General features: G+C 41.3%; 1 protein-coding gene across 3 annotated transcripts in view; it reads left to right on the forward strand.

The window, feature by feature from the left end:
• Positions 1-16,923, forward strand: part of LOC103698011 — a 40,273-nt gene extending 23,350 nt beyond the window's left edge. For 2 of the 3 annotated variants that reach the window (XM_039117459.1, XM_039117458.1), the window contains exons 3-4: positions 16,402-16,483; positions 16,670-16,923. In XM_039117459.1, coding sequence (XP_038973387.1) covers positions 16,402-16,483; positions 16,670-16,716 — 129 coding nt within the window. In that variant the 3' untranslated portion in view covers positions 16,717-16,923. Of the gene's footprint in view, positions 1-16,364; positions 16,484-16,669 lie in introns of those variants that run through there. The other variant, XM_039117460.1, reaches the window with a different exon arrangement.
• The last annotated feature ends 5,128 nt before the right edge of the window (positions 16,924-22,051 follow it).

A 22,051-nucleotide genomic window follows, 5' to 3' on the forward strand; every position in this document is an offset into this window, starting at 1 on the left:
TAAGAGATTGATTTTCATCTTTTAAAACTTTATTTTTATTAATTAGCTTCTTGTACTCTTCCATAAGATCTAAAAATGCATCATGTAATTCTTCTACTGTAGAATCACACTGAAGTTCAGAATCTACCTCATCTTCATTGGCCATGTAGCAGATTTGAGCCGTGTTTTGCTGATTTTCCTCTTCCGAACTTGACTCCTCACTTTTACTCCATTCAGCCATGAGAATCTTCTTTTTGAGTTTCCTTTCCATCCATTTCAATTTTGGGCAATCTATCTTGAAATGCCCGAGCTTGTTGCACTCATAGCAAATTGGCACTTCTTTTTCTTTTTCTTTGTCCTTTTCCTTTTCTTTGCTTGAGCTGCCTTTGAGGAAAGGCTTCCTTTTGTGAAACTCCTTCCCTCATGAATTTTCTGAATTTCCTTACGAGCATTGCCATTCCTTCTTCATCATATTCCTACTCTTCATTATATTCCTCTGATTCACTGTCTTGTTTTGGAGTCGTGGTCTTCAGGGCAATGATTTTCTTTTTCTTGACCTCTTCTTCTGAATTTTGCTTCATGGTCAACTCATAGGTCATGAGTAATCCTAGAAGCTCTTCTAATTGTAGCGTTTGAGGTCCTTTACCTCTTAAATTACGGTTACCTTGGCCTCCCAAACTCTTGGTAGAGATCTAAGAATTTTTCGCACCAATTCAGAGTTAGTATAAGATTTGCCTAAACTCTTTAGTTCATTTATAATATTCATGAATCTAGTGAACATTTCAGTTATGGATTCAGTGGACTCCATTTTAAACAATTCATATCTGTGTACTAATATATTCTTTTTAACTCTTTAACTTGATTAGTCCCTTCATATGTGACTTTTAGTCTATCCCAATTTTTTTTTGGCTGAGGTACATGTAGATATTCTATTGAATTCATTTACATTTAAAGAGCAGTAAAGTACATTGATGGCTTTAGCATTTAGTTGCACTAGTCTCTTATCACTGTCATCCCAATCTATTTCAGCTTTAGGAATGATTGTAGTATCTATGCTAATTGTGGGTGTGTGTGATTCTCTAGATATGATATTCCACAAATCATAATCTAGAGCTTGAATAAATATCCTCATCCTAGCTTTTCAATATGTATAGTTTGTGTTATTAAACATAGGACGTCAATTTGTGGATTGTCCTTCGCTTATAGAGCTTCCTACTTGGGTTGTCATGATCTTTGGCTCTTGATCGTGAGATCAACAAATACTATGAGAGCATCTACTGTGATACCACTTTGCCCTAGGTGGCAAGCCAAGAGGGGGGGTAAATTGGGTAATCTAAATTTCTAATCCCTTAATCAAATTGATAGATGAATGGATAGTTTAGCTAATATTAATTAGGTGCGTGTAGTGAAATTAGAAAGGCGCACAATACAAACACATAAGAAATATAGTGGTTCGGTGCTCTCCTAAGCACCTGCATCCACTCCCCAAGCGTCCCCTTGGAAATTCACTATAATCTCGCGGATTATAGTTGGATTGTTTTCCGGGCTCACAATTCAAAAACTTTTATAATTTGGTTTTCCGGGATCACCAATAACCTACATTGGTTTTGCGAGCTCACTAACAACCTACAATGTTGGTTTTACGGGCTTACCAGCTAACCTTACAACAAGATTGATAAGTAACAAAAGAGAGCTCCTAAGAGAGCAAATAAAGTAATTATAAACTACAAAGAAGAGTTTAGAGAATGTTTATCGCGTTGGAGAAGTTATTTTCTTCTTTGTCAAGCTTGCTTCACTTCACAAGGATTGATGGTGCTATTGATGACCCTTTAAAACTGCTCAACAACTTTCTTTTGTCCCTTTTGATGAAGCAATTGAATGAGGCTTTCTTTTCTAGGGTTTGCTCTTGAATGTGCTTCTTTAATGTCAAAGGATTTCTTCCTCTGATGAATAGTGTCTCTTAAATACCTCTCTAACCTTTATGAGTCACTCCCCAGCTGTTTGAATTGAGAAACTAGCCATTTCTAGCCATTGGGAGCTCAAAAACACTTCTCAGAATTAGTCGTTGGGCTGTCACCCGTGCTGGGGTCGACCCAAGCTTTTCTGGGGACGGCTCAAGTTACTGTTCATCAGTCTTGGGGTCGATTCAAACTTCTCTGGAGTCGGCCCTTGCTACAGTGGGGTCGGCCTTCTCGGAAAACATAGAACCAGGGTCTGCTGAACCGAACCGGACCGGTACCGATTGGCACCGGTTCGGTTCCGGGGTATAAAACGGTTCTGACCCAATATGGGTTGGAACCGTTCGGTTCGATGCTCGAACCGGTGCGAACCGCTCGGTTCGCACCGGTATGAGCTTGAACCGGTGCTGGATTTTAGTGCCAGCGCTGTGGCACTTTGAAAGTGCCATAGCGCTGGCCAGAGGCACTTTGAAAGTGCCGCTTTGTGCGGCGCTTCAATCGAAAGTGCCACGTAGCTCACAGTGGCACTTTTCAAAGTGCCACAGTGCCTCAACGGTTGGCTATAAAAGCCGACCGAATGCTGAAGCCAAATCCATCAGCTTAGGTGAAGGAAACACGGAGAGAAAGGAGGAATAGAAGAGAAAGGCAAAGACAAAGGTATGAAAAAAATTAGAAAGGTCGGAGAGCGCGTTTTTCTTGAAAAAAATCCAGCAAAAACTAAATAAGGTAATTTTTTTTTCCTTACATTGTTTTTTTAATATTTCATTTAAATTGCTTAAAAAAATTAAGTCAAAAATTGCCAAAAAATAGGAAATGATTCAATGATTCCATTTCGTCTTGAATTTTTTATATGTTGTCGATATATGGACGATGTTAATGGTAACATTAACTTTTGTTTTTTAAGAATTTATATAATTTAAAATTTAATTAAAAAATTTAAACATTAATTTTTAATTACAAAAAAATAGAAATTGAAAAAAATTAATGTGGTTGTAGGAATGGAGCCGTCAAGGAGAGGACAACCCCAAGAGCGTAATATTGGCTGGGAGCATGGGAAGATGCTCGGTGAACGGCACCAGTTTTAGTGCAATTATTGCCACAAGTGCTTCAAAGGAGGAGGAGTAACCAGATTAAAGCAGCACTTAGCCGGTAATTCTCGTGAGATATCTGCATGCTCGGAGTGCCCACCGAGCACCCGTCAGCTGATGAAAAAAACCTTGCTGAGATCAAAGCAGTCAAGGAGAGGGCTGCCAAGCAGAAAGCGGAGGTGGAACGCCGAGCTGCAGAAGCACCTTCCTATCACTTGATGGAGTCACAGGAGGTCGAGGGTCCAGATGAGGGGGCACAGATCTAGGCTGCCATGCGGGCGAGTCTGGATGATCGGTGGCAGCAGGAAGTGGCGAGGCATCGGGCTCGATTTGGGCCCTCGTTTTTCGAGTCTGGCGCCGGTTCTGGTGGAAGCAGACAAGATCCAGAGTTTTAAAAGACAACCTCAGTCAGGGAGGGCGAGGGTAGAGGACGTAGCCGGATTGCATCTATCCTGGGTGGTTTTGGTGGCCGAAAGAAGTCTTCCGGAGGGATTCCACCAGGTGCGTCAACCATGATGTAGATCCGCATGCCTTCCCCAGGAGAGATTCGAAGCAGCAAAGGATAGACACAATGTTGAAGAAGGAGAAGAAGGATATGTGGCGAGCTATTGGATTCTGGTTCCACTTCAGCCATATTCCAGCGAATGCTGCAGACAACACATACTACAAGTCTGCCATTTCTGCCATACAGTCTGCCGGTCCCGGTGTCGAACCTCCAGGCCCGAGGGACATCTACGGTGAGCTTCTTGACAACAATAAGGAGGAGCTAGAGAATTGGATTGGCTCATATAAGAGCAAGTGGCCCACATTTGGGCTCACTCTGATGTGTGATGGTTGGACCGGTCCGACAAAGCAGGCCATCATCAACTTTCTGACATACTGTGATACGAAGACCTTCTTCCACAAGTCAGTTGATGCTTCGGATAAGGTGCACAACGCCTCATACATCCTCAGACTTATGGAGGAGGTGATTGATCAGATTGGAGAGGAGAATATCGTGCAGGTCGTCACTGATAACGGGCCGCAATATAAGTTGGCCGGGCAGGTCTTGATGGAGCGGCGACCGCAAATTTTCTGGACCCCATGTGCTGCACATTGCATCGACCTCATCCTGATGGATATTGGAAAGATCCGTAGGGTGCAACATATGGTGGAGATAGTCCAATACATCACCAGGTATATTTATAGCCATACTTGGGTTCTTTCATTAATGAGAAAGTATGCAGGGGAAAAAATTCTTAGACCAGGAGTCACACGGTTTGCTACGAATTACATTGCACTTGATAGCCTTATCGAGAAAAAAGGAGCCCTACGTCAGATGTTTGTTAGTCCCGAGTGGCAGAAAAGTAGATATGCCCAGGCCGACACTGAAGGAAGCAGGATGGAAGACTTGGTAAGCAGGCAGTCATTCTGGCAGTGGGCCAATGCGATAGTCAAGGCTATCAAACCATTATATGAAGTGCTGCGGGCCATGGATAGCGAGAGGTACCCCTAGATGGGTTTTTTTATCACATGATGGAGAAGGCAAAGGCTCATATCATGGAGGCAGATGTAGCCCATGCCCAGGAGTACATCGACATCATTGAGCGGCAGTGGAGAGCCCAAATGGGTAGGGAATTGCATCTAGCAGGTAAGCGATAATATTGATAATTATACTGATTGATATATTTGTATAATTATACTAAGATGGTGTCATCTATGTGCAGCATACTATCTGAATCTCCGGTTTCAGTACGAGAGTGGAATTGGTATGGATGATGAACTTCTTCATGCTCTGCGTAATGTTATTTATAAGATGGAGCCTGATCCAGAAGTCACCGCGTCATGCATAAAAGAGGTAGCTATGATTTAGTAACATATGTAAATATATTGGATCTTATATTATTGACATACTACAACAAGCTTCTTTCCACAGACCAAATTATTTAGAGAGGGCAGCCATAGCTTTGGACAGCGACCAGCTGTCATGAGCAAGACAACTATGAATCCAGGTATAATACAAATCTGCAAGATATTTTTGCATCTGAATTATCTTCAACTATGAGGCCATCATATATGTAAAATGTAATTATCTTCAATATTTTTGCAGCTGAATGGTGGATTCATTTTGGCGGATCCGCAAAAAATCTTAAGCGGATAGCTATCCGGATCCTCTTCCAAACGGTCTCCTCGAGTGGCTGTGAGCGCAACTGGTCCACCTTCGGCCTCATCTACAGCAAACAGAGGAACTGTTTGACACAAAAGCGCCTCAACGACCTAGTTTATGTGCACTACAATCTGCTGTTGAGGCTAAAATGCATTTAGGAGGAAGTGGAGCTCAAGTATGCAGATCCCATCTATAGGACTTTTACAGATGATGATGATAATCCTATGCTCGACTAGCTTGCGGCCCAGCAGCAGGAGCCCGAGCTTGATGAGCCAGGATCGCCTCGACGACCAGCCAGCATCATAGCCACCGAGGCTATGGTCGATCCACAGCAATGGGCTGAGCGCAACATTCCACGCACTCCTACAGCTGATATGACGTGGCTAGAGGGGAGCCAGTCACCGCATGATTGGTACGACGCTCCCGTTCAGAGAGATGATCCTCTCATGCGAGGACGAGGACGCTCTACTACCCAGTCGACTCGATCAGGAGGGCGTCAATCCCAGCAAACAAGAAAAGGAAAGGAAAGGGCCCCAATGGAGAGTGTCGAGGAGACTTGGACCAGCAGCGATGAAGGTTCTGGTAGTGATGGATCTACTAGCCATGGAGAAAGTGGAGGATAGTATGGTACTACTTATGAGACACAGCTGGAGGGAGGTTTTCGATACACCGGTGAGTCTCAGTTCACATGCTATACAAGATACGGACCACGGTAGGCCATCTGATATAGGCCAGTCAGATACCATTGCATATCGAAGAAGAGCTCCTCGAGGTCGTTCAAGAGGCCAGGATGCAGCTGTAGATGACCTCCCATGTAGAGTCAGATCCATTGATGTATCAAGTTCCGAGTCTTCCTATTATCCGCGGCCTCAGCCAGCCTATGGATATGGTGCATCGGGGTCATCTTCCGGTGGCTACTATCCTGCGCAGCTCGGAGGGTCTTACGGGTCGGATTTTGGTGCCGGCATATTCGGATGGGCCCCTTATCAAGACACATCTCAGAGCCAGAGCTTCAGCGAGAGATCCGAGAGTTCTTATGACCCAACGCGCATTCCTCGAGGATTGAGCATACAAGACTACAATGCCGCTTGGTTAGATGGATGGGTTGATCTGTCTTCATATTATGCTGATGATCCAGATATTGACGAGAAGCATCACTACTCGACCCGATTTTAGATATTCGAGAGTGCTTTAAATGGATGTAATTGATTGTATCTTAATTTGAAATTTTTTATGTTCTTCATCTCATTATTTGAATCATTTGGAAGTAATAAGTTGCATCATCTAGTTTTAACCTTAAACTTAAACATAAAAATATCCAAAAAATATCCAAAAGTGAAAGAACTCAAAAAAAAAAGCGACGATGGGGTCGAAACTAGGCCAAATGTGCCCTATCGGTTCGGCTCGATTCGGCACCGGTACCGTACCGATACCGGAGCCGACCGGTACGTCGGTACGATCGGTACCGCGAACCTTGCATAGAACCTTGTTTTTCTGATTGTTTTTACTGGGGTCGACTCATGCTTTCTTGGGGTCGACCCATGCTACAGTGAGGTCGACCCAAGCTCCAGTAGGGTCGGCCCTCTCAGGGATTCCAGAGACATGGTTTTTGAACATTCATCCTGGGGTCGGCTCATGTTCTCTTGGGGTCGGCTCTACTTGGGGCCGGCTAAAGAAAACTTGGGTCGGCCTTCTCAATAATTTCCAGAGAGTTGTTTTCTTTGAGTTCACAAGTTGGGGTTGGCTTATGGCTCCTTGGGGTTGGCTCTTCTCTTGGAGTTGGCACAAGGATTCTTGGGGTCGGCCCCAGTTACTGTTCATCTGTGCCATTTTTGCAAGGACGTGCCAGATCGTCCCAAAACGTGCCAGGCTCGACTCCACCTCCTCTGGGGTCGACTCCTACTCTGTCCCAAGTGTGTCACTCCGTGCCAGTGCGTGCTATATGTATCAGGGTCGACTCCAAACCTCTTTGGGGTCGACTCAACTTATAATTTTCTGCATTTTAAGGTTAGACTAGTTCATAGGATCAATAGAACATATTTCAAATAATTTTGAGTGTATGGCACGATAGAGCTTCATACCCTTAACAATAAAAATTACAGTTTTGCCCTTAAGAGTATCTTGACTTGAAACTTTGCTGAAATAGATTTAAAAGCTCTCTATCATTTTCTACTACATATTTTATCTCATTTTTAATCATTGAGAGTCGTCTTGATCTCATTTTCTCAATGTATCGTAAATGTATCGAGGGTGTGGCATTCCTTAGTGATGTATCAAGTTAAACTGTATTGTTAATTTGATATTCCCTCAATTGTTGTATTAATCATTGAAATAATATTATCATCCTCATCTACCATATAAATGTTTCCATGCCTATGTCCCATATGTATAATGCTATTATCTTTAGGATTTGTGATTATGCATACTGAAGCTTCAAATGAAACTTTAAGACCTTTATCACAAAATTGACTTATGCTAAGTAAGTTATGTTTCAAACCATTAACCAATAAAATATTTTCTATAAAAGTAGATAGAGTGATACGAATTTTACCATTTCCAATGATATGTTCTTTTCCATTATCTCCACAGTTACCACTCTACCATTCTTAGATTCCAAAGTGACAAATTATTCTATGTCATCTGTCATGTGTCTTGAATAGCCGCTATTTAGATACCAACGTCTATTCTTGTCATTGGCTGTAAGACACACCTACAATCAAAATCAAGGATGTACTTTAGGTACCCAATCTATGTTGGGTCCTTTAAGGTTAGTGTGTGATGTTCCTTTTGGAACCCAAATTTTCTTGTATTTTAGCTTGCTCTTTTCACTAATTTGTTATAGCTGAATTTTCAAAAATTACATTCGTATGATTTGTGTCCTACTTTATTGCAGCAATGACAAGTTGTATTTTCATTTTTGGCTTTAACAAATATATTCTTTTAGTATTTTTGCTTTCTATTTGTTTTATATCCTAATCCTGCTTTATCATATACAGCTTTTTGACTATCAAGAATCATATTTAATTTAGTCGAGCTAAGTGTAAACTTGTCTACTAAAGATTTATATTTTTCTGCATATTCTTTCAGTTTAAAATTTTCAGTAATTAGATTTTTGGTTTCATTAGGGAACTTCTTACTTAATGTTTCATAGTCATTAGATAGTTTCAGCTTATCTTTCATAAGAGATTGATTTTCATCTTTTAAAATTTTATTTTATTAATTAGCTTCTTGTGCTCTTCCATAAGATCTAAAAATGCATCAAGTAATTCTTCTATTGTAAAATCACACTCAAGTTCAAAATCTACTTCATCTTCATTTGCCATGTAACAGATTTGAGCCGTGTTTTGCTGATCTTCCTCTTCCGAACTTGACTTCTCACTTTCACTCCATTCAGCCATGAAAATCTTCTTTTTGAGTTTCCTTGCCATCCATTTCAATTTTGGACAATCTATTTTGAAATGCCTGGGCTTGTTGCACTCATAGTAAATTGGCACTTCTTTTTCTTTCTCTCTGTCCTTTTTCTTTTCTTTGCTTGAGCTGCCATTGAGGAAGGGCTTCCTTTTGTGAAACTCCTTCTTCCCTCTAATGAATTTTCTGAATTTCCTCGCAAGCATTGCCGTTCCTTCTTCATCATATTCCTCCTCTTCATTAGAATCCTCTGATTCACTATCTTGTTTTGGAGTCGTGGTCTTCATGGCAATGGATTTCTTTTTCTTGATCTTTTCTTCTGAATTTTGCTTCATGGTCAACTCATGGGTCATGAGTGATCCTAGAAGCTTTTCTAGTTGTAGCGTGTTGAGTTCCTTTGCCTCTTGAATTGCGGTTATCTTGGCCTCCCAAACTTTTGGTAGAGACCTTAGAATTTTTCGCACCAATTCAGAGTTAGTATAAGATTTGCCTAAACTCTTTAGTCCATTTATAATATCCGTGAATCTAGTGAACATTTCAATTATGGACTCAGTGGACTCCATTTTAAACAATTCATATCTGTGTACTAACATGTTTATTTTTGACTCCTTAACTTGATTAGTCCCTTCATGTGTGACTTCTAGTCTATCCCAAATTTCTTTGGCTGAGGTACATGTAGATATTCTATTGAATTCATTTACATCTAGAGAGTAGTAAAGTACATTAATGGCTTTAGTATTTAGTTGCGCTAGTTTCTTATCACTGTCATCCTAATCTATTTCAGGTTTAGGAATGATTGTGCCATCTATGCTAATTGTGGGTGTATGTGGTTCTCTAGATATGATATTGCACAAATCATAATCTTAAGCTTGAATAAATATCTTTATTCTAACTTTCCAATAGGTGTAGTTTGTGCCATTAAACAAGGGAGTCTATTTGTGGATTGCCCCTCGCTTATAGAGCTTCCTACTTGGGTTGCCATGATCTGATACTATGAGAGCACCTGCTCTGATGCCACTTGTTGCCCTAGGTGACAAGCCAAGAGGGGGGGTGAATTGGGTTTTCTAACCTTTTAATTCCTTAATCAAATTGATAGATGAATGGGTAGTTTAGCTAATATTAATTAAGTGCGTGTAGTGAAATTAGAAAGGCACACAATACAAATACATAAGAAATATAGTGGTTCGGTGCTCTCCTAAGCACCTACGTCCACTTCCTAAGCGTCTTCTTGGAAATTCACTGTAATCCGCGAGAAAATTCACTGTAATCCCGCGGATTACAGTTGGATTGTTTTTCGGGCTCACAATCCAAAAACCTTTACAATTTGGTTTTTCGAGATCACCAATAATCTACGTTGGTTTTGCGGACTCACCAACAACCTACAATGTTGGTTTTACGGGCTTACCAACTAACCTTACAACAAGATTGATAAGTAACAAAAGAGAGCTCCTAAGAGAGCAAATAAAGCAATTATAAACTACAAAGAAGAGTTTAGAGAATGTTTATCGCTTTGGAGGAGCTATTCTTTTCTTTGTCAAGCTTGCTTCCCTTTACAAGGATTGGTGGAGCTATTGATGACTCTTTGAAACTGCTCAACAACTTTCTTTTGGCCCTTTTGAAGAAGCAATTGAATGAGGCTTTCTTTTCTAGGGTTTGCTCTTGAATGTGCTTCTTTTATATCCAAAGATTTCTTCCTTTGATGAATAGTGTCTCTTAAATACCTCCCCAACCTCTATTAGTTACTCCCTAGCTATTTGAATTGAAAAACTAGCCGTTTCTAGCTGTTGGAAGCTCAAAAAGCACTTCTGTAGAACTAGCCGTTGGGCTATCACCCGTGCCGGGGTCGACCCAAGCTTTTCTAGGGTCAGCTCAAGTTACTGTTCATCAGTCTTGGGGTCGACTCAAACTTCTCTGGGGTCGGCCCCTGCTAAAGTGGGGTTGGCCTTCTCAGGAAACACAGAACCTTGTTTTTCTGACTGTTTTCACTGGGGTTGACTCATGCTTTCTTGGGGTCGACCCATGCTACAGTGGGGTCGACCCATGCTCCAGTCGGGTTGACCCTCTCAGAGATTTCAGAGACATGGTTTTTGAATACTCATCCTAGGGTCGGCTCATGTTCTCTTGGGGTCGGCTCAAGTCTTCCTGGGGTCGGCTCAAGGAAACTTGAGGTTGGCCCTCTCAGTAATTTTCAGAGAGTTGTTTTCTTTGAGTTCACAAGTTGGGGTTGGCTTATGGTTTTTTGGGGTCGGCCCCAGTTACTATTCATCTGTGCCATTTTTGCAAGGATGTGCCAGATCGTTCCAAAACATACCAGGTCGACTCCACTCTTCTAAGGTCGACTCCTACTCTGTGTCAAGTGTGTCACTCTGTGCCAGTGCGTGCTATATGTATCAGGGTCAACTCCAAACCTCTTTGGGGTCGACTCAACTCACAATTTCATGCATCTTAAGGTTAGACTAGTACATAGGATCAATAAAACATATTTCAAATAATTTTGAGTGTATGGCACGATAGAGCTTTATACCCTCAACAATAAAAAATTACAATTTTGCCCTTAAGAGTATGCTTGACTTGAAACTTTGCCGAAATAGATTTAAAAGCTCTCTATCATTTTCTACTACATATTTTATCTCATTTTTAATCATTGAGAGTCGTCTTGATCTCATTTTCTCAATGTATCGTAAATGTATCGAGGATGTGGCATTCCTTAGTGATGTATCAAGTGAAACTGTATTGTTAATTTGATATTCCTTCAATTGTTGTGTTAATCATCGAAATAACATTATCATCCTCAGTTGGCTGCTCAAAGATGTTTGCTTGTTGCTCCAGTAGGGGATGGTTTGGATCTTCCTGCATCCCCATAGTGTGGTGAGTCAACTTTATCTTGGTAGAGCACTACAAGATTTGGTGAGAACCTCTTTCTTGTCTCCTCATTAGAGAATCTTTTATTCTATGTGCACTAGTATTATAGATGTAGGGCCTTTCTCTTTTGCTATTAGACCTTGGTCTCTTAAGCTTAATACTATGGATTATGACCTTTCCTACTTGGAATAAATCAGGCTCTATGACCTTCCTTTTATTTGTCGGAGCCATGAGGTGGTTCAGATACTGGTTAGTGCCATTTGCTAGAAGAGTTGGGTTACGACCATGCTTAGTTGAATGTTTTTTCCCTTTATAATACTACTATGTTGTTTATTAGAGTCTATCCTCTTAATTGGCAAATGTTACTACAGGTGATTTTAAGGACTTGATTAGAATCCAAGTCATGGAGTGTGATCATGTGGTCTTGGTGATGCCAATGTCGTCAAAAGCATGCATAAGGTGCATCTAAGAAGTGCACATGCACCAAGGCACAAACTTTGCACCTGACCTGCCTTGGGGCAACGTGACTTAGGTGCTAAAAAAGTATGCCCTTTTGTGCCTTGCAAAATGTTTAGGCACAGAAAAGCGTTCCTTTGCTATGTTTAATCTTAACCATCGATTATTCTATGTTTGATCTAGATTTTGGAACTTCATGTCCAAAATAGAGAAGGATTGAGAGGGGGAAGATAAGCAGAAAGAAGGAAGAGAGGCAGGTCCAGGGTTCTGATTTACAGACACAGAGAAAGTAATCCATATTGGGTCTCCGACAAGGGCTTTCCCCCAGGCATGCTTACATCCAGTAAGTTCTCTATTCTTTCACTTCCTCTTCTTCACTTCTTCCTTTTATTTTCTCCATTTTTTAAAAAAATTTAGGACTGGTATTCCTCCTCCTCATCCTCTTCCCCTTGTTTCTTCTTCCTCCTCCTCCACTTGTCCTTCCTTTCTCCTTCCCCTTCTATCCCCTATCTCTTCCTCTTCTCCTCCTTGTTTTTCTGCTGATGCTGCTATATGTCGGTCCATTGAAAATAGCCCAGATTCTTCTTCTTTTTCTCCTTTTCCTTCTCCTTCACCTTCTCTTTACTGCTGCTGGTGTTGTTATGTGCCAGTCCATCAGATATAGGTTACACCTATCCATAGTAACAACTGCTGCAACTACTACTGCTCATCTGCTTCCTCTTCCTCTTCCTCTCCTTCTCCTTCTTCTTCTTCTTCTTTAGATGAGACCGAAGAGGCCGATGATGTTGACTATAAATCTGATGAAGATGAAGATGATGATCTGCTTGTTGATGATGATGATGATCTTTAAGAATAAGGACTTCTATGATGATTTACAAGTTTTGGATCAGTTGTCACAGTAGATATCTTGGTCATTTTATAGCTGCATTTTGGACTTCTATGTTTGCTTCCATGTGTTGAATTTTAAGTTAGACAATTGATTTTAAACACTTTAACTTTAGTTTAATATTTAGATGTAGTTCATACTTGGTAGTACCATAGTAGTCATTTTATTGAGGCTGGTTAGTCTTATTATATTTGATTTTTGTATTTTTGACATGCCATGCCCTTTATGCGTGTATAAATCTGAATTCTAATGCTTCTTATATTTTTTTTTGTGTCCACGATTGATAATTCATTATTAAATATGTTTAGAATCATATAATCATTATTATTGTATATGCTATATCTTTGCATCCCAGATTTTTAGAAGCATGCCTGGTGCCTAGGCTCTAAGAGAGTTTGGCACTTTAGTACATCTTAAGCCCATGACAACTTTGGGTGTCACAATGCCTCAATCTTCGCCAGAGGCTGATGTTATTAGGGGAGATGGCAGTGGGGATATCCATTTTATGTCTGACTCCAATAATGTCCCCCTAGCAATTTCGAGCAGAGGGAGTAGATGCAGCAGTGGCAAATCTGGTGGCGAAGTTGTGTGAGAAGTGGTTTTAGTGAAGGATTTGAGTACATTATAGTTCAGGTTGGTGATGAATCAGGTCATGGTTTGAACTTTGAATTCAAATTTGGGTTATCTTATTTCTCTAAAGGATGGTAATGGCTAGGTGCTCGAGATGTTGGCTTCTTCCCCTGGGTGCTATTGGTTTGTTGGTTGACCTTCCAAATAACATGGTTTTGGAAAGGAGAGATCTCCTTGGCTATCTTAAGATCCCATCATTATCGAACTTTCTCTTTTGCTTGCTGGTAAAGATGGTCTGCAATCAAGGCTCTAACACTCTATTCGTGAGTGCATAGAAGGTTTCAACATTCCATAGGTCTTTAAATTCTTGAGTCATGCAGCCTTTAGTTGTTGGCCTGTTGAATATATGAGTTTGGGACCCTTCTCAGGTGGCAGGCCTACTTTAGTGGATCTTGCTGGATCTAGGCTTCATCTGTAGCTAGCCTTGTCCTAGTTGATCCTGTTATCCTAGTTGCATTTGCTTGGCTGACTTTAGTGGATCTTGCTGGATCTAGGCTTCATCTGTAGCTAGCCTTGTCCTGGTTGATCCTGTTATCCTAGTTGCATTTGCTTGGCTGAGCCAAGGCATGGAGGGTGGGCCTAAATGTAATGAATATATCAAGGACAAGAAAGTGACAAAAAATGGTTTGTTTTTAAAGAATTTGGCAAAGTCTTTGCTCCTGAACAACGAAAGTGGAAAGACAAATAGGGAGAGGGATATACTTTTTTCTTTTATGATCGCTGAAATTGAATGATGAACCTTCTTGTTCCAAGCATACGACCCTAAGACTTGACTGTCCTTATTTTTTTGGTGCAGTAAAGTGACAATTACATAATTTAAGAATAAGAAAGAGTAGAGCTAAGATTCAGGTGATGATGTTGCATGCTTCAATAGAAATGAGATGGATGTTAGAGATAACCCACTTGGTTGATATTTTTTATTGCTGGTAGGTTCTTGATGTGATAATGTGGCTAGTGGTCTGAGAAGGCCTAAGAAGGACCGAGAAGAAAACTTGAACGAAGGCCTGAGAAGGACTGGGAAGCCTTCTCAGACCTTCCCAACACTTAAAAGAAGAGAAAGGGAGGAATGGCCGGTTCGGGGTTGGTTTCGACTCCCACGGCCAAATCGATCCGGTCCCGTGTTGTGTTGGCCGGTATGGCCCAGACCGGGCATTCGGCCCGGTTCGACATACCATGTTCAAATCATTGACCCCAATCCGTGCTCCATGCTATGGTATGAACATCACAAACTCCACAAGTAATGATTCATTATATAAAAGTTAATATTCACTCGAAAAAAAGAAAAATCCCTTTCCCTCATTTTGGAAGATATCAGAAAAATATCTCGAGTGTATCTAGTATTGGATGCAAGGTATGTCATATCGTACCGAACCGAGCAGTATGAAGTGTACCATACCATCCATGCCGGTACTGAACTAGTACACGGTATGGGGGCATACCCACAATCAATACGCCGAATTGGCTTTCGTACCGAACGTACCAACATCGTGGCATAGCTTGATTGGATGTATTTTTTTAATTTTAAAAAGTAAGATAATATAAATATCGGACATGTATCCTAGAAGCATCTAGCAAGTATTGTTATTCGATACATATCCGTCACGGACACAACATACAAGTTGAAGTATCCATGCTTCGTAGTTCTTGGTTAATATAGACAATAGGTCATAGTTGTTAAGGTTGGACCTAGATTCTTGAAGTAATTTCTTGCAGGTTAAATTGACTCTATTTGTCTGTTTGTGTCAGGTCCAAATATCATGACATTCCTACCTGATCCAATTGGATGTGGGTTCCTATTTTAGGACCCACCCCCAGCCATGAGTCTTAACATTAGGTGGGGGCTGAGTCTAAGTTGAGTGAGTTTGAGTAGGATTCTGCTCTACTGACCCACTTGCAGTTCTAATACTAGATGTAACTCTTGCTCTTTGGGCTAATTGGAATGGTCTTTTGGAATGTATTAGTACTGCAGTCAAGATGGAGGTGATGGAAATGTTGTCACCAAACTCATGTAACATGTCATTCATCAGATAGAAAAATGTCATTAAGAAACTACTGATGTTGATTGCATATTATTTTACTTGATGACCTATCTTTATGCCTTCCAACCATCACTCTGATGTGTCCTAAAGGAATCTTTACGTAGGTCTTACAAAATAAATGTTATTATTTAACTTAATAGGTGTTGGATGTTTGCTTTACCAATGCTATGTTTGCACTGAATTGGATGTTGTTCAAGGGATCACTCAAGAGAGAACCATTTTATGTAACATTTGGGCATTATTATTTTCATATTACAATCTTGTGTAAGATGTCTGACATTTTATTTTGTATCATGGCATCTTTCCTCCAATTAGTGGACTTGCATCCTATGGTTCATATGCAACTTATCTTGTTTCTTCCTTCAAATTTTACATTAAACCCACTGTTTAGCTTGAGAGGTGCTGCAATCTTTGTCAACACAGTTCTAGATTGAAAGCTTGCCAGCTGGTTTTATGGAGAAGTGTAGAGGGGGGCAGCAGCCTTTGATCTCAAACAAAAAGAATTAAAATGCCATTATACCCCTATAACAGGGCGATAAGTGGTCCAGCAGATATAGACTTTACAACAATTTTCCTGTTAAGTTTAGAAATGTGTTGTGTTTAGGCCCTTTTAATGTTTGACTTCTAGATTTTGTAAATATGCAGATGGAGTTGGCTCCAAACTTTACGATTTAATATTTTGTGTGATGATGACTGTTATGAAATATTAGATTATGTGCTATTGTATAAGAGACATGGTAGGACATACAGTTATGTGAATAATGGTAGCTAAATAAATAAGCCTTGTACCATGTATAAGGTGTCAACTATAATGACAAGGTATAACACATCAATATTTGTGTTTTATGTTTGACTCTCCACTTGAAGTCAACATGCTGAATATTGATATCTGCTTCTGCTTTGGTTTTTTAGGTTGTTCACCTTGATCTTTCTTCAAATTCTATGGCAGGTCGCACAGAGAAAATGCGGAGTTTGCGGAGGCTCTGGACTTGTTCTGAGAAATGATTTTTATGTCCGGTGCCCTGGCTGTGGTATGTTTTAATTGTCAAGACTGTTGTTTCTTTTGATTTTTGACATCCTATCCTTAGAAGTTCGACAATTGTCTAGTGTCTGCTAGACTGTTATCAGTTTCAGAAGCATTTCAAAGTCAACCAATTCTCTCAAGAACCATTCGTACTTATTGATCATATAACTATTTGAAAATCTTTCATTTGCAGGTGGATTTCTTCCGTGGCAGTCATGGAAGAGGTTCTTTACAGGATAAAATCTTGATCTAAGCAATAAATTAGATCTGTGTTACTTCATTCCAGTCATTGCTGGGAATCTAGTACTTGTTAAAACTTAAGAAATGTTTGATTCGTGGAAGATACTCTGTTATTTGTGTATATTTTGAAGCTTAAATACCCTATAGAACTATTTATTGGGTACTTTGTTATTGGCTTTATGTCAGCAAGATATCTTTTCTTTTCCAGCATGACAATTACCTACAGTAAGCTGTCAGAGTGGGTGTACTGCAGAATTTAGCTAGGCAGTACAGATAGGAGATAAGGATTTGAAGTTTACAATTCTTTTGAGATGTATATAGACTTTTATTATGAAATGGTGTAATATATCAGTTAGAAAGATGGCTCACAACCGATGAGCTACTAAAGCTTAACCCTGAGTTGCTTGAGAGACACCGCAGCTTGGCAAATGTTTCCAAGCCAGAGAGAGTTGATGGGGATTGCGGATTTCTTGTTTATACTTGATCTCAAGGAGGCTCCAAGTATCTGGATTGACTTGGATGATAATGTGTTATGACGGGAGCTTCGCAAACATCATCAAGCATCGTTAGAGCTTGTCAAGTTTCTGGATCTTAGTATCATTTGCTTTTTTTTTAATTATATTTTTTCTGTTTAGTTGTTTTGGTCCATGTTTTATATAGTTTATTGTGCAAAGGAGAGAATTTAAGTGATTAGTCTAGTCACATGTGATCAGAGAGTCAAGAGGGCATTTTAGAAAAGTTGGGGAGGTTACTGTTTGTGATACTGTAGCATAAACACTAATGCTACATTTCAGGGCTATTTAAGGCTTCTTTGTTTGGGTTTTTTTTACTAATCAAATCAGATTTCTCTTCCTCTTCCCTTCTGCATATGAGGCATAGGAACTGGGTGTGAGGCCGATCGGATTTCTCTTCCTCATCTCTTCTGCATATGAGGCAGAGGAATTGGTGTGAGGCCCTGGAGTGATTCCCAACCAGCCACTGTGCAGTTGTTTTCTTTTCCTTTCTTCTTCTTTACTTGTTTCTTTTTAATTTTGCCTTTTATTTCCATGGGCTACTTTCTTCATCCTGAAATTTTCCTACCCCAACTTGTAGCTGTGAACATAACAAACTTGCAGCAAATAACTATAGTGCTGTTCTGAGATCTGCCACGGCCTGCTGAACACCCCAGCAGAAGCAAATTTCTGCTGTAACAACAGATTGATCTGCTGTCAAATATCATTTTTACCATACTCCAGCATTTGGTTAGACCAATTTTAGAACTGATATCTTCTTCTAAATCCTAAAACAAACAACCCTAGTCAGTAATTTAGGTTTTGGAGGTCTCATATTTCAAGAAAGGAAGGCTTCAACTCTTCAGCATTGATATCATCTCTTGCAAGATGCAGTATGGGACATTTCTGGACAGCAGCAACAGCCTTTGAGATCTTGCAAATGTAGAACCATCATTGTCATCTTCCAACAGAATATTAGTAAGTTTAATGTTCTTATTAGTTGTAGTTTGTATTTTAATTGTTCTTATCTAACTTTTCATCGAATAAATTCAGCACTTGCATCCATGATTTGCTTTTACCATGCATTAATCATGTGTTAGGATTGATAGGTAGTTAAATTTCTGCACATAATTAGATCAGATTTTTAATTCAGATTGTTGATTACCAGTGGATTGCATCATATTTAAATTTTGCTTTCATGGATTTACTACCAATTTGAGTTAGAATTTATCATATTTACATAACATCAATTATTAGCTTCCCTATGGTTATTCTACATCAATTGGTTTCACCTTCTCTTCAAGTTCTCATCACCAATGAAATGTAAGAATACTGTCCCATGAAGTGGACAAATGCCTTACAAATAAAAATTCCTCTTTCTTGTCACCTCGAGCAGCTATTAGTGCATCAAAGCAAGGTTGGATTTTCTTGATGTGTATGAAAGTAAAGTGACTGAAAGGTAAGGCAATGGCCATGTTCCTCTGCTTATGGGATATCAACCTAGGGGATGTGCATCCTTTGTGGAACAATGCTCCACAATGTCATGAATGTTTTAAGTAGCACCTCCCATTTAGCCATATATTTTATGATTAATGTTAGGTGTCAACATTTAGAGACTTTGATCCAGGAGGATAACCGAACTTGTTGTGGATCTATTTAGCCATTTCGGTTAGGTGTGGATGAGGTTTGGAAGCAAAATCTGCTATATTCAGGACTTAACCATACATCGAAATATTTGAATGTTGTAACTAATATGGAAGGAATTTGGCGATGTGATGGAAGGCGAATTTGTTTTAGGAATCGAGATCTAGCAACTTGCCAAATTTGAAAATTTTTATAATTCTTTTCTATTTTGAAAAATTTAACCCCAACTAGGAGAGGAATTTAATATGGATTTAAAATAGAAGACCTTACCGATATAATTAGAGGGCTTGTATCACAATTTTGTACAGAAGAAAGTAAAAAGTGCATTACCCTGCTTTCCACCTCTTTTAACTAGCTTAGGAATTCGACCCAAGTTTGAAGATTCAAACCTCACTATTATAAATAGAGGTGTTGTAGCGCCCGAAGCAGGGGCTTTTGTTGGAGGTCGGTCCATCTCTGACAACGTGCTCATCGCTTAGGAGTTTATGTCTGACCTTCAGAGGGTGCCAGGGCGGAGGAGCCTTATGGGTGTCAAGCTAGATATGGAGAGAGCGTATGATAGGATGAGATGGGACTTTTTGGCTCGGTCACTAGAGTGCTTTAGCTTCCACCCTCTCTTGTTCAGGTGGATTCAGGGTTGTATTCTCACCCCAATCTTTGCATTATTGGTGAATAGCTCCCCATTGCAGTTCTTCGTGTCATTAGTGGGCTTGAGATATGGATGCCCATTGTCACTGCTACTATTCATTATTGGCATGGATTTTCTATCTAGGGCACTCCAGCTAGCCATGCCTAGGTAGGAGGTGGAGGTCTATAGGCCAATGCTGGACACGACTCTAATCTCTCATCTGTTGTTCGCGGACGATTGCTTGTTGGCCTGGGCGGCGAAGAGATCGGCCCTGGCGTTGCGGAGGGTGATGGAGGAGTACTGCAGAGTGTCTAGTCAGCAGGTCAACCTGGCAAAATTAACTATATATTTTAGTCCGAAGGTTGGGGGCGGCTTGAAGGTGACTATTATGGAGATCCGGGAGATTGGGGAGCAAGAGGGCACCTTGAGGTATTTGGAGATTTCGATCACGGGCCAACGTCTCCGTAGGGTGGATTGTCTTTGGAGCAGAGCATCAGGCAGAGGCTGGACGGCTGGCAGACGAGCACCTTGTCCATGATGGGGAGGATCACGTTGGTGTGGTCAGTGCTCAGCTCGATCCTTGATTATCTTCTGTCCAATACCTCAGTACCCACCGGTGCATTACATCACATCGAGCGCCTGTTTAGGGAGTTCATCTGGCAGAGGCAGGGGAGTAGTAGGGGTGTCCACCTGGTGGCATGGGACACGGTATGCCAGCCGATTAGCTATGGTGGTCTGGGGATACACTTTTTGGTCGAGAGGTGGAAGATCTTCGCCACTAGATTGGCAGTCAGATTTATTTTTGAGCCGACAAGTCTATAAGGTTCCCTGATGAGAGCCAAGTATGGGGAACCGATGGATCCGTCAGCATTTTGGGTGGGGCATCGCAGTTTATTCATCTGGAGGGAGATCTATTTCCGTGCTTCGGTAGTTCTTCCGGAGATTAGACGGGAGATTGGTGATGGGCGAGCTGTGGATGTCTTGGGGGATCGTTGGGTGGCCGATTTGCCGTTATGTCGGTGGCCTATCTTGCTCGACCTCGGGGGGCTAGAGGGCCGTATTGTAGGCGACCTGATGGTCCCAAGTGAGCGAAGCTAGGACGAGACCTTTGTTCTACGGGCCTTTGGCGAGCAATTGGCAGAGCTGGTTTTGGGGGGTGCCGCTCCCGATGGGTGATGTCGAGGATAGGAAGGTGTGGGGCCGGATGGGTCGGACGGGCAAGATGGAGGGAAGGACCAGGGACCTCTTGGAGTTGGTGAGGAGGATGTTAGCTCGACAAATTAAGAAAGGTTGGATCTGGCGGTGCGCACCCACCTATGGGTGGCCCTATTTGTGTGGAAGGTGGCTTCAGGATGCTTGCCTACCAGAGGAGTGGGGCTCGATGCAGAGTGGGTATTTCTCTGGGCTGCTGGGCCTATCTGGAGTTGGAGGAGTCTATCTTCTACGTTCTTTTTGGCTATCAACAGGTTGTTCAGATTTGGGAGTGTGCGGCAGTTTCCTCTGGCCTGACATAGAGGTGGTCGTCGACTGAAGATTTTTTGACTTCTTACGGGTTTCCTCCCGGAGGCCTGCTAATGTGAAGCAGGGGATTAGGACAACCGATTTGGCTTATCATTGCTGTTATATAGAAATGTCCAAGTTTTTGAGGACCGAGGTGCGCATCCGAGGCTAGTGGTGGACCGAGCTCTTACTCATGCGGCGGAGATCCTTGGCAGTGCCGCTTCGTCGTCCCAGAGGTTGTTTAGATGAATCTAGGGCTCAATCCGCTCTTGTAGCGCTCGGGACTATATCCGTATCCTAGGATCTCCCACCTAGTTTTCTCAGGGTGAACGTTGACGGCGGCGTCAGCGAGGTTGGAGGCCGCGGTGGTGCCGGGTTTGTCATCAGATATCAGGATGCCAGATTTGGTCGACGGATCTTTGAGCAGACTGTGGCCGATGATGAAGCCAGAGCTGCGTGGGAGGGTGCCTCCTACGTGAGGCAAGTGCTGGACGCGGACTGTATTGTCCTTGAGGGGGATTCTGCCATGGTAATCGAGTGGATCTAAGATCCGGATCGAGCAGCCGGCGGGATGCGATTGATTCATGACATCCGACGATTTTTGGGTGAGTGCACCTCCCATCGGGCCACTCATGCCTACAGAGAAGCAAATAGTGCAGCTGACTGGAAGGCATCTTTTGCGGCTCAGCATTTCGGAGAGTTCATTTGGGACAACCACACATTGGTTCCGTCGTTCTTGTATTCTCTCATCTTTTTTGATCTTATAGGCTGTACCCATATTCGTTGTGTGTGAGTCGTCATTGTACCCAAAAACAGGTCTTAGTACCATGCTTTTAAATTTTTTTATTAATTTCTAATATTTTTTTGCACATCTGAGTTTAATAGGTTGAACAAATATTTATTTTCTTCTGTTCAAGTTGGCATTTGAGCCTAGGGTCTTACCTTTATGAAGTATATCAAAGGGTGAAGACGAAGATGGTTGCTGCATCTAAGTAGATGATGATGTGAAGGGATGTCTCCCTCAACTAAACATACAGATTGTATAACTCAGTGAGTTTGCGTCTCAACTAAT

This window comes from Phoenix dactylifera, unplaced genomic scaffold (assembly GCF_009389715.1).
Source record: "Phoenix dactylifera cultivar Barhee BC4 unplaced genomic scaffold, palm_55x_up_171113_PBpolish2nd_filt_p 000233F, whole genome shotgun sequence".
NCBI classification, from domain to species: domain Eukaryota; kingdom Viridiplantae; phylum Streptophyta; class Magnoliopsida; order Arecales; family Arecaceae; genus Phoenix; species Phoenix dactylifera.